Consider the following 12,523-nt stretch of genomic DNA (forward strand, 5'->3'; position numbering starts at 1 on the left):
GCTTCACTGTTGCATGTGTAAGAGACTGTGACAGACTGTGGTGCCTACAGTCTGAAGATCAGAACGCTGCAACTGACACAGGATGGGTGTGCTGGTTTCCTCAACAGCTGAACAAAAGACACAAACGCACTTCTCTTTTACATGCAGCCAGCTGAAAGAGGAAGTGACAGATGGGGTGGGGGTGGGGGCAGCTGAAACAGGAAATGACATCAATTCCATCTGCAACACAGTTAGCAACCATGATCAAAAATGGTAAGAGAGAAAGAGAGAAAGAGAGAGACTCTGATCTATTTGATATGGGACATAATCTGGGCATAATCGCTTACTTTAGTGTGTGTGAAGTACAACAAACCTTATTAACTGATTTTTATTAAAGAAAAACCTTCAAAAATATGAGAAAATCCAATGATAAAGGGGGGCTATAAAGGGATTATGGTCTCAATTTCCTCTCCATGTTTGCCTTTCTTATTTTAACACCGTGAAATCACTTGCGCCCATGGAGGATCATAATTTGTAGAACAGAAGGACACTCTGAGTGGTTTTGGAAGATGAACACAGTGTTTTTGATGTACTAAGCAGTTTGTCAAGAAGAAATCCTATATTTCCTTAAAAACCTATGTCTAATTTCTAGGCCCAAAACGATTTCACAGCACCAACTCGAGTATTTTTGTGCCATTAATATTGCTGAGGCCATTCAGCAGTGAGTGTGGCTGGAGCAATCAGAAAAATAGATTTGCAGAGCACACCAGGCTCCACAGCACTAACACCAGCCCTTTCATGTGCTCTGAAAAGGGCATGAATGTGATAAACATTGCTGCAGCAGGAAGAGGTGTAACAGTACACCGCCCCTGATCGATACATTCATTAAAAAAGACTATAATGTGTCCCAGTGAACATATGACCAATATTGTGAAGCTGACACGGTTTTAAATAAACATGACGTCCCATTTCACAAACCCAAACCACAAGGGTAAGTGCAACAGCATACTTTCATCTCAATGACCTAAAATGTCTACTGTTAACCCCATTTTGTTTTACTATTTAAAATTTGTTTCTAAAATTTCAGAAACATCCACAAATCTCAATCACAACTGAACTAATATTAGTTTAAAGTTTAGTTTAAGTTTCGCAGAGCAAATATGACTAGAGAAGACACATCTAGTTACAGACAAATTTTATTTCAGAGTAAGAAAGAAAAAAATCTCCAGTGAAGTGTATGGATTGTATTTGTCCAGTTGTCACATAGTGGAGACCTGAGGACAGGCAATGTCACTGTTAATAAATTGACCTCTCAGTTACAGTCTTGACAGCTCAGCTGTCACAACATTATCACCCTGAGCCCCCTGGGGAAAAAAAAAAACAGACCCTCGCCCAGTGTGACATCTAAACTACTCCCACCATCTATCACCATAACATGGGTCCCTGCTGCTCAAGTTTTGTTAGGCACCTCACCTGATGCACTTTCTCCACAGCACACAACTCAGATCAACCCCAACAGAGCAGGCAGCAGCTGAAAGCACGTAGTGTGATAGAACAAATGAGGTCCCACGTAAAACGATCATCTGATACTTGAAAACTTTGGAGAAGTGTGAAAGGACACAGAGGACAGAGATTACAAACATTTTCATTCCGTACTTCTGGGAGAGTGACGGCTGCCCTCTCCTCTGCCGTCATGCCTCTGACAGCAGCACTGCATCACCATTTCACATCGCAGCAGTGCATTCACGAAGCACAAAAACACAGATACACGTCATACAAACTGTTGACGACATTTTGCAAGATTAAATCGCTGATGTTGCTCGCCTTCTCATCAGTTTTTCCTTTGTGCACTGCTTTTGCTCGTCTTTCTCCTAAGTTTTCTCTACCACTCGCATCACATTTGAACAGCAACTCTACTAAAGGAGTGATGAAGAGACTTGAGAGAGTCAAACCATGGCTGCTCTGTAACCATGAGCAGCAGTGATAGCTGTGGTTGAGTAAAGCTGCCCTGCTGATCATAGGGACATGCTCAATCTTCCGTTTGGTTAAATATGAACTGTGGCTCACCCTGTGCCTCCACCCTTGCTTATTATCTCCTGAGCTTTCTACTATGATTTTGTGCCACATTAAACTCATCCTCTATCTCCTCTTTTCATCCCCACCTCACCACCCATCCAATTGCTGCCCACTTCCCCTAAAAGATTGTTAGGGTAGGGTGTATCAAAGAGTCACAGCCTCCATTGAAAACCGGAGCCATTTTCTTTCTGTGGCTAACACTGCTGGTTTCAACATAGACAGGCTCAAGGCTGAGAGTGCAAGATGGACCCCAGGGGAACCCAGGAGCACCAGACCTTCCAGTGCAGAAAAATGACAGGATAACCCGATGAGGATGGAGGGGAAGTGAAGTGAGCTCATTTCCTATAATGGCAAGAAGAAGGAAATGGATTGTGGGAGGGGAGAGAGGGGATAATGGTTTACTGTATGTGTATTTAATGGCATGGTCAGACAAAGAAAGCCCCCACCCCTGGCTCCCCACTCCCCAAAGGCACTTGAAAATGTTAGCAATATAAAGAGGGGAACTTTGACATTTCTGGTGATGCTATGGGGGGGTCATGAACCTGGAGAGTGAATTGTGTATTTTCAGAACCAAAGCAAAAATAAACAGCATTACAGGAAGCATTGTATGAGGTATACAGAATGATGTCAATCACATTTGGGCTGAAACTGGAACATAAAGGTTTTTTCTGGCCCCAGGGCCCAATATGGAAGAGAGATTGCATATTACTACTCACTGATGGGTCAGTTCATTCAAAAACTACACACATACACACACGCACACACACAAAGAAAAATGCCCCAGTGCGTGATCTAAAGGTCTGACATTTTTCTTGTTTTTTGAAATTGGTGAACTGACCCTTTAAAAAAAGGACAAATGACGCTCACTTATACGTTCCTTATCTTAGCTTGTATCCTCTGTCTCTCACTCAGACAGCGTTGCATTTTGCAACAGTTCCTGTGTCTGTACAGGGCTGTCTGCAAGTCTAGATGCTGTAGTTTCTACTTCCCCTCCTACACATAATATCAGAGGTAAAGGGCGTTCACACTGATTTATGCTCATAATCTGACCCTACGTTGACCACAACCAAGGAGAAACCTGAGGGCTTCACTCAAAACGGATACTGCACACACTGGCAACATACTCCCTTTCTGCTCTAAAATATTGATCTCTATGCTGCTGTAGTGTTCTTATGAAGCAGCAGGAGAAGTGTAAGAATACAGCCAAGATATGAGCTCTGTGTAGAGGTGGGGATTGAGGCAGTGGTGGAGGATATTCTAAGCTATCAGTATTTCCAGCGCAGAGAGGATAGTGCAGCCTGGTCCCTGTGGACTCACACTGAGACACACAGTCTGCAGAAGCGGGCTTTATCTTCAGAGCTCTCCCTGTAATTGCAGGATATTCAGACCGTTCACATACACACTCACAGATCTGCTTTCCAGTGAGTCACACAGCTAATTGGGCAGCACTGTGGTGCAGACTGTTGAGTAAACAAGGTCAAGTCACCCAAAAACATAGGGCAGTAACTCATTTGATAAATCTCATAGAAGTGGCACATTTTTGCCAATCATGCTTGTGGTAAATATCGGTTACAATGCAGATGCTCAGTATCTGATGCTCAGATGAGATTTCTTGGGGAGCTGTGAAAGTGTCCTCAGCTGCCAGAGCAGGCACACAGACGTAGAGCTGTTTATACCTGTGGGACAGGTCAGTCCGACTCGCTTTCTGCAGAGAAATCCAGGTCTCTATAATCAGCCTACTGTACCTAATAAAACTCTTCTACTGACTTTTATAAGATTGGGGAACTCAGTTTCTATGCTGTGCTGACCACATGGGCTGACCAGCAGTGGAGCGTGTCACCATGTTTTGTCATCAAACATGACTATCAACAGTAAGTAGGTGACTGTACAGGCAACTTAAGTTTTGGTTACAATGCATTGCTAAAACTTAACCCTTTCATTCAGCACAGGATGCACTACATCATATGAGACATATTAACAGATGTAGTTCTTCTGGATAATTTCTGGTTTTAAGTATTTTTTGGATTGGAATGTTAAATTATTTAACTCCTGCTAGGTGTACTACTTCTCTGTTTTTCCGGTAAAAACAAATTGGGCCTGACAGGAGCATCTGAACTTTTTTTTCTCTAATAACCAACCGCTAAATAAATATTAACTGGATGAGAGATCAGATCAGAGAGAGGACCAAGCTCTCTGCTTCTGTTACCATGCTATCACAGTAGCTGTAGCTCAGGTTTCCCAGCTCAGCTCTGCTTAGATTGATGCCTTTCACAAACAGTAGCAGTGGCTAGGCTAGTCAATAGAGGCCCTCTCTCTCTCTAATCAATACTGTGTCTGCAGTGCCACACTTTGAGAAAGTTACCTAATCAAAGCATTTAAGAGAAATTAAGGTAACTGTTTGTTCTCCAGGAGCCCACAGGAGGAAACTGCCTTTGAAGATGTGTGATAGAGGTTACAACCTAATAAAATTACATGAACTAAAATCACACTGATGTGTTTCACTCTTTCATTTTATTGCAGCAGTAAAATAAAGTACAATATTTTATCCATAAATTTATAAATAAATGGGGGAAAAAAAAATTTAAAGGGAAAAACTGTACTCTGAACTGACTGATATGTGTGTATGTGTTTATATTCACAAGCTTATTCCATTTAGTATTTTTAGAGATATGATTATATTATAGAAAATAGATTTCCATCTTCCTCAATGCGCCTCTCTCAATCACTGCCTAAAAATATGGTTAAAAGGCATTATGAACTGCATGACTGTCTGAGTCTGTAAAAGCCTATTATTGGAAAGATAACCAATTATTTTCATTCCAGAAGTTTATCTGATGGACATAGTGGTCAAACCCAGGTCTAGGTGATGTGACACTGCAAAGCAAGATAAACGCTTCCAGGAAAATCCATTTCTGACATGAATGGACAGGCTCTAATTTCACAACACTGTCATGGCTGTCATACTAATCGGTCTAGGATGGGCAGGTTGGGCAAGATTTGAACGAAAACACAATGAGGGTTTATTTCATGTGGATAGGATCACTTGGCCAAAATTGTAATTGGCACATTACAATGTTCACTATGGAAGATGCCACTGGTTTGAGCATTAATGCCAAATGATTATAGACATAGCACTAAGAAATGTATTATTTCTCAGAAGGAAGTGATATCTGTCAATGGACCGTAAGTGAAGCTGATTATAAGCAACACTGTATCAGTAGATCAGCAGAAGTATGAACAATAGTCAATGGTGGAAGGTCAGCTAGAACCAGTCTACCTGGCTCATGGCCTGCCAGTTGCCACTATTTGTTTTTTTTTGGAATATGTAAGGCAGTAGATATTAGATAGTACTGAGTGTTTAGAAAATGTAATATTATAATATCCACTATTTAAATATATCTACCTTGATATTTTTTTTTTCTTTTCTTTTTGGAGTCCATATTCTCCAATAACTGCTCCAGTGCTCACTAGAAGTCTATTTCCCTCCTTCGTGGTCATGGCTTTAGGAAAGAAGGCAAACTAATGAGTGAGCATCCTCACGCACACAGCAGAGCCCAGATGTAAAAGAGGAAGAGAAAATGACTGGTTTTATATCATGTGCTTTCTTCTTTTGTCTGCGGTTAAAAAAAGTCAATGTTGGTTCAAAATAATGACCACTGTTTGGAAAAAACTGTCAAGGTGACCGTGCTAGAGTTATACAAGCTACTCTTTACATCCTCTCTCCACACATAGATAATATATTCTTAGCCTGAAAACATTAACAGCACATTTCCCACCCCATGGTATGGACGATGTAATGTGTCTGCCACCTTCATTTTAGGTTAACCATCTGATGCTTTGATCATGAACAAAACCTGCTGCAGGCTAAACATCATGTCAGCCTTACATTGTTACATGTGGCAGCCTTACTGCAGTAACCACGAGGAGCTATGTAATGGAATCCAAGCCAATTCTACACTGTAGCAACGACCAAGTCATAAAGAAGTGCAGTGCAGGCTTTATATATGTCATGCCATAAAAAAACAACACATCTACTATTCTCAATGGAAATGAATAACAGTGCTGCCATATCAGTTGCTCAAAATAGACCAAGTTGTTTTTCTTCTAAGAACATGGTCAGCATTTTTTAGCCACAGCCCTATAAAACTGTCTTTATTTATCACCCTAAGCAAGTCATGTTGACATGATAGTAAAATGCCTATATATATATATATATATATATATATATATATATATATATATATATATATGTGTGTGTGTGCATTTTTTTTTTCAGTAAAATGTCTATATATCTGTGTGAGAAGTAGATGTCCCTTTCTGCTGTGCCCTAGGCTGCATGCATGCATTCAGTATGCCAAAGTATTTACATAACAGAATTGCCTGTCAAGCCTCTGAGCAAATGTGTTTATGTACAATTAATACTGAATTGTGTGTGCGTGCATGTGTATGTGTGTGTGTATGGGCGCTAACAGTAAGTCATGTAGAGATATTTCCTACTACCAGACTGCTGTTCTCACAGTTTAAGCAGAGCATGCTGCCAAAAGGAACTTTCATTTGTGCTGAGCTGAAAAAAAAAAAAGGTTGGTGAGCCAAATAACCAAGAAAATCAACTGAAGTGAGCAGCAAATTTTCTGTTGTCGACAGGGAGGAGATTAAATGTCAGTCAAAGACCAGAATCGGCAGAGAAGCCTGTGAATGAGTGCTTCCTGTTAATGAAAGATTAAGCCTTAACAGTATGAAGTCCTCTCTGCTACATTAACTAATGGCTTCTCTAGGGACAACTAACAAGACAAAACTAATACAACCTTCTTTTGGTAAGGCATAATTAGTGCAAAGCAGTTGCCATGGAAATTCCTTATTGCATTTGTTAGTTTACACCAGGTAAAAGATGAAGCTTTGATTAAGCTTTTTGTGGTTAGACTTCCTCAGCTTGTTGAAGAAGGGAATGATTCAGAGAAAATTCAAAAAAGAGAGCCATCATTTCTGTCTCTGTCAGTTAGTAGAAACGAGGCTCATCCTTCAGCCTAAACCCCGCAGAGATCTCAGAATCTCTTGGGTTTGCTTTGGAAGGACATGAGACTACCGTTCACAAGTTAGGCTTCACTGGACAGACTGCTTACTGGTGTGTCATGAAGGAAGCAGTGCGACTTTTCTCAGCTGTTCCAACAGATACTATGGTGGCAGATGTGAGTGCTGAAAAGCATACCTGGAGGTGTGATGTAGCACCTCTGGAAGGATGTCACACCTCTGTCACATACACTGCTATTGAATAGAAAGATCCCGATTTCAGCTATGACTGCAAAATATAATATTGCATCTTTTAATAATCGGATTATGTTTTCCAAGAAAGCACAATGAAATTATACGGAAGCACTGTCATTAACTTAAGTCTATTAGCAGGATAGAAAGAAAAGAAAAACAGGCTGGCACCAAAATCAGTGTGAAAATTAGATTTTAACAATCTTGAAGGTAAAATGAATGCACAACTGCTTTTCCCATGGAGATGTAAATGTAAATTTCACTTTTCAGAGACCAGAAATCCATCACAAGACATCCCAGCCTTTGCATGTGACATGTTTTTTTAAATGGCACAAGTGAAGGGAAAAACCTTACTGGCGTGACGTAAGACTTAACGTGAACCTACGGTTCAGATTCAGGCCTCTCCTATAATTCCTCTCAACCCTCACACACTGCACCGGATGGTAATTACTGATATGAAACCTGCCGTACAGAGCAGAGTATGCAATTAGCCCTCTAACCAGGGGCAGGACTTAACAACCAGCCGTCTCTTCAAAGACCCGGGAAAGAAAAACACAGTATGTGTTCCCTACCAATTTAAACAGAATTTTCTGTTTTCTGTCAGGAAAGAGGATGACAAATCAGTGCTGTCATTCTGTGATTACCAAGCTGCTACTAAATGCATGGGCTGCACTGGGTGCTAAATACATTTAATACCCCAAATTATTTCTGATTTAAACATGCTATAGAAAGGAAGTAGCTTATATTTGACAGTGGTGCAAAACTAAACAGGAAAAAAATGCTCCATTTACCCTGACAAGTATTGATACTCGTGTTTAGTTTAAGGCTCCATACAGGATCCTCTAAAATTATGTTCCTAGGTGTAAATTAATGTTCCAAAGTCTTTCTAGTTCCTTTAGATTACTCTGCTCAACCAGATCAATATCAGTTCAAACCTGAGCATATGTACACAAAGGTGTCCTCAATAAAATCACTGTATAGCCTAACAAAATGACGCACTGTTAGTTTAGAAAACTGTATTGATTCCCTTGAGGCAATAACTGGAGTAACTTCTGGAGAGTAAATCAATGAGATGAAACATATCACTGGCGCAGGAGTTTACAGATCTCAACTTTAAATTCATACCAATTACTGGTTAAACAACCGCTAAGAATTGCCACTTCCTTTCTTTCTGTATCTCTGAGTTCGATGTCAGGTAAGGTTTTGAAGCTTTAAGGTTCTGAAGCTTTTCCATAAAAACAGCAGGCAGCCTAAAATGGTAGCTCCATCTAAAATGGATAAGAACGTGGACAGTAAACTTAACGGGCAAGTTGTCAGTATGGCTTCAATAACAAGACTTTGAGAGAAGAGTTCAGATTAACTTAATTCAACAACAATATGTCCTGTAATTGTATGTAGCAAAGCCTGGGAAAGCAATTCTCTCTTGCTACCAAGCAGTGCTTTCAATAGGATGTTTTCTGTATGTTTGTAGGAATGCATGTGGATACATGTGAATGCTCTAACCACTGCTTGGAACAGCCAGGGTTGTTCACCCTCTATCCAAACAGCAGCCCACTCATTATCAACCAGACTCTGGCGTGTCTGACCCCTCAGTCCTGTCCTACTGGGAGGAAACCACTCCAAACATAAGCATGAGACTGGCAATTTTGACTATCCTGCCAGAATAAATAAATAAAAAAAATCTGGCACTCTTCGTTGAAATCCATTAGATGGGGGGGGGGGCATGTGCTCCATGGTGCTCTTTCAACTCCAAACTTTCCAAAACATCCTAAATAAAGCCCATATGTTTATCTCAAAGCAGATCCTAGGATGAAGGCCAGGTGCACAAGGACATGCTACTTTTTTAAACATGTGAACTGGGACATTGGGACATTGGCAGGTGTGGTTCACAGGGCTGCTGCTGCTGCTGCTGCTGCTGCTGCTGCACTCACACAAACACATGCACGTCCGGTGGCATTTACTGCTGCCACGTTTGTCTCCTCAGGAGGCGGGTGAAGGAAACACTCAGTCCAAACAATTCAGAGAGGTGTTGTTACTGAAACAGTTGATGAGCATGAAGGACAGGGTCCAAGGCCACATTTTTAAGGGAGAATAAATGTTACTATTAATAGCACTGCCTCAAAAAAAAAAAAAAAATAATAATAATAATAACTTGCTCAGTGACTTTTTGTCTCATATTCCTGTGTCATATTTGTGCAAATGTCCAAGTATTTCATGCTGTTGCATAATTCGTTTGTGGCCATTAAATGTGACACATTTGCAACCCAGTGTCAGTGTTGTGACAGACAACTCACCCAGCAACAGCAGTTTCACTTCTCTGGCCGCCTTCTCTCCATCTTCTCTCAGGTTTTTATCAATCATTTTAGACCTCTCGGCCGCGGCTTTATCTTCCTGACTAACTGTACAACCCATGGTTCCTAGTGCGCGCTTCAGGTCTGCTGTTTAGTGGGAAAATATCACCTGGGGTAAAAAAAAAAAATTTAACAGCTGAGTCCGAAAACCCCCTTTTTTTTAAAAAAAAAAAAAAAACAAGGGTTGAAGTTGAGTAAGGTGACTTCCCTTTTTCAAGAATGACGGAGTCCGTTCATCCGCGGGTGGGAACGAGAATCATAAAAGCGAGTTGAACTTGGATTTCTAATGTACGAAAGTCCCAAAGACTCGCTGCCTGTTCAGTCAGTAATGTTGCTCAGCATTGGTGGTTTCTTATGAGCGTGGAGAAGTTGTCCAGCGACCGGAAAAAAAAGAAAAAGAAAAAGAAAACCCCAGCTTAAGCAACTTTTTGAGGACGGCTGACTTTTAGCTCATTCGGTATTTCCTACAACACACCATCGGAGCGGACTGAACGCACGAAAACGGGCCACGAAGTTCAGCAAAAGGCAAAAAAAAGCAAAACAAAAACAAAAAAGTATTCCAGCTGTTGAAAACCGAGCACACGGGTTCCTGCTGCCAGACACTACTCGCTTTTTTTTTGTTTATCTTTGCTGTTTTATAAGTTTTTTTAAATCCCAATTGCCTTTACGCATTCTTTCCCCACGTTGAGATTTATCACGTTTGAAGCCACACCCGGAGCCGCCGTGAAGTTCTCCTCCACCCGACAAACAACGAGACAGCGCGTCACCTCCGAGAAAGCAGCAGCAACAGCGCCGACCTTCTCCAGAAAAAAAAAAAAAACACCGCCCACTTCGAGTGCTTCATGGGAAATGTAGGCAAAGAGTCAAAGTACCGTTTCCCACAAGAGTTACGGGAAATACCTACATTGGACTTCATTGGAGTCACAGCCACAAGTGTGAGCGGCCATACTTGACTAGATTAAAGGTTAGGGGTGTTTTGTTTTGTTTTTTTTAATACAAAGTTTTTAACAAATGGCACCCGGAGTGTCCTAAGTTCCATATGCCTTGTGACTTCCTGGGTTTTGTATGTTGTAGTGTTTTAAGTTCCTTATGTTATGTGGCCTCCTGGGTCTGGTACATTCAGTTAGGGGCCCTAGGTCAAAAGGACATGGGAGATGAGTGCTTCTTTGTCTTAGGAAATGAGGTCCATTTAGATATGAACCGTAGGCTATATCTTGTCTTAGCTTCATGACAACAACCAACCTATATAATCGGGTAGTTAGGGCTGTTATTCAGAGGAGAATCATATTGGCTTTGAATCCTCTCTCAGGCAACCCAGGGTGCTTGATTTGATGCTGGACTTCTTTGTAATAAACCTCTTTATATACAAGCAAGACGGTGTCAGCGGAGTTTCCTTCATCACCTTCACATCATCGCTATTTCATAAACAACACACCTATTACCACTCCATACCCGTCAAATCTAAAACGACAAAATACATAACAGTGGTGACCGAAGTCTTCATGTTGTTTAATTATGTAAAAAGCCTACTACAGCGCAAAAATAAAGGCTCTGCATTCAAAATATTATTCAAAGATCCCCTCTAGATATGTTTGAAGAAAACAACAAAAAAACAAAACAAAAAAAATCAACGTTAAATTCTTAAAATAATATACACCTCCTCCCCAAGGGAAAAATCCGGAATCTATGAATTTGCAAATACTTTTAATTACAAAAGGTTACCTACTGGATCCAAGATATCTCCTACATCATTGAAAGCCAGTCTCTGTGTTCAGTGTGTAAGATGTGAAAGTTGCCTGTTGAACCTGGATTGGCATTCCCACAAATCCTCCTGTCAGGTGCAGGCCTAAAACTCAGGTTATTAATCTACTTTCATTTTCCTAATTTATAAAATGCTCTGAAAAAGCCAAAACACCCTCCATAATATACCTGAGCCCATCAAGACATCTTAACATTTCTTGTTTTCAACTGAATTGTGTGCGAGAGAGATTCTAACCTATTGGTAGAGTGAGAGACTGTAACCTATTGGCAAAGAGAGACATTTAAAAAATCCATTAGTCGATTGTCAGAAATGTCAAACTCAGGAGCTGTCAATAAGCACTTTAAGGCAGCAGAAAATCTAACCTACTAGTGGTCACTGTATTTTAAATGCTGGTAATCCAAATTGGATTATGGAAATAACTGAGGGTAATAAGAGCCACGTCAGCCAGACCATAAAGATTGAAATGCTATGGCTATAGACTCAAAATAGGCTCAATGCAAACTAGAAAATTATTGATTAAAAATACTCAATAAAGATCTGACATTAAGCCACATTACATGATACACAGCCATAGCCACGCATGGAACATACAGGCTCAATCCACAGCTCTATGGTGTCACCTTGTGGACTGTCTCCGGATCCTCAAGAGAAGAAGAAAGAAGTGTTACTGAACTCTCTTTAGTTTTTACACCATGTTTGTACATGAAAATTATAAAAATTGAATTTTCTTGCCCAAAAGAGACAATAAGCTATTTCATTAATGTGAAATAGAATTATATGCATCTGTCAAACATTATAAGAATAAATCCATGAAACATAAAATTACTTCCTATCAGTGTGTTTTCAGCGCTCACAAATATTTGCCTTAAATTTCAGGTCACGAAGTGGTTTTTTACAGCCATAGCGATCAATTTAAAGCTGACATCATTCTGCTTTTTGATCCACATAATCTAATGTTCCACTTAGGACTGAAAATGTAGGCAAAGTACTGAAAAACTCAAACTAATGCCAAGCTCCTGTTCCCAAGAACATCATTTTAACATCATCTAAAGTTGTGTCCTGATTATCATGTCTGACAGATGATAGCAGATGAAAG

The 12,523-nt window shown here is 40.4% G+C and overlaps 1 protein-coding gene across 1 annotated transcript in view; it reads right to left on the reverse strand.

Moving 5' to 3' along the window:
• The window catches only part of LOC139630143 (guanine nucleotide-binding protein G(i) subunit alpha-2-like), a 51,327-nt gene extending 40,877 nt beyond the window's left edge, over positions 1 to 10,450 (reverse strand). Inside the window, exon 1 of the mRNA XM_071493285.1 lies at positions 9,609 to 10,450. Coding sequence (XP_071349386.1) covers positions 9,609 to 9,726 — 118 coding nt within the window. The 5' untranslated portion in view covers positions 9,727 to 10,450. The remainder of the gene's footprint in view (positions 1 to 9,608) is intronic.
• Positions 10,451 to 12,523: the final 2,073 nt, after the last annotated feature.

The sequence above is a fragment of the Trachinotus anak genome, unplaced genomic scaffold (assembly GCF_046630095.1).
Source record: "Trachinotus anak isolate AG129_WGS33_773 ecotype Australia unplaced genomic scaffold, CSIRO_AGI_Tana_v1 ptg000013l, whole genome shotgun sequence".
NCBI lineage: Eukaryota > Metazoa > Chordata > Actinopteri > Carangiformes > Carangidae > Trachinotus > Trachinotus anak.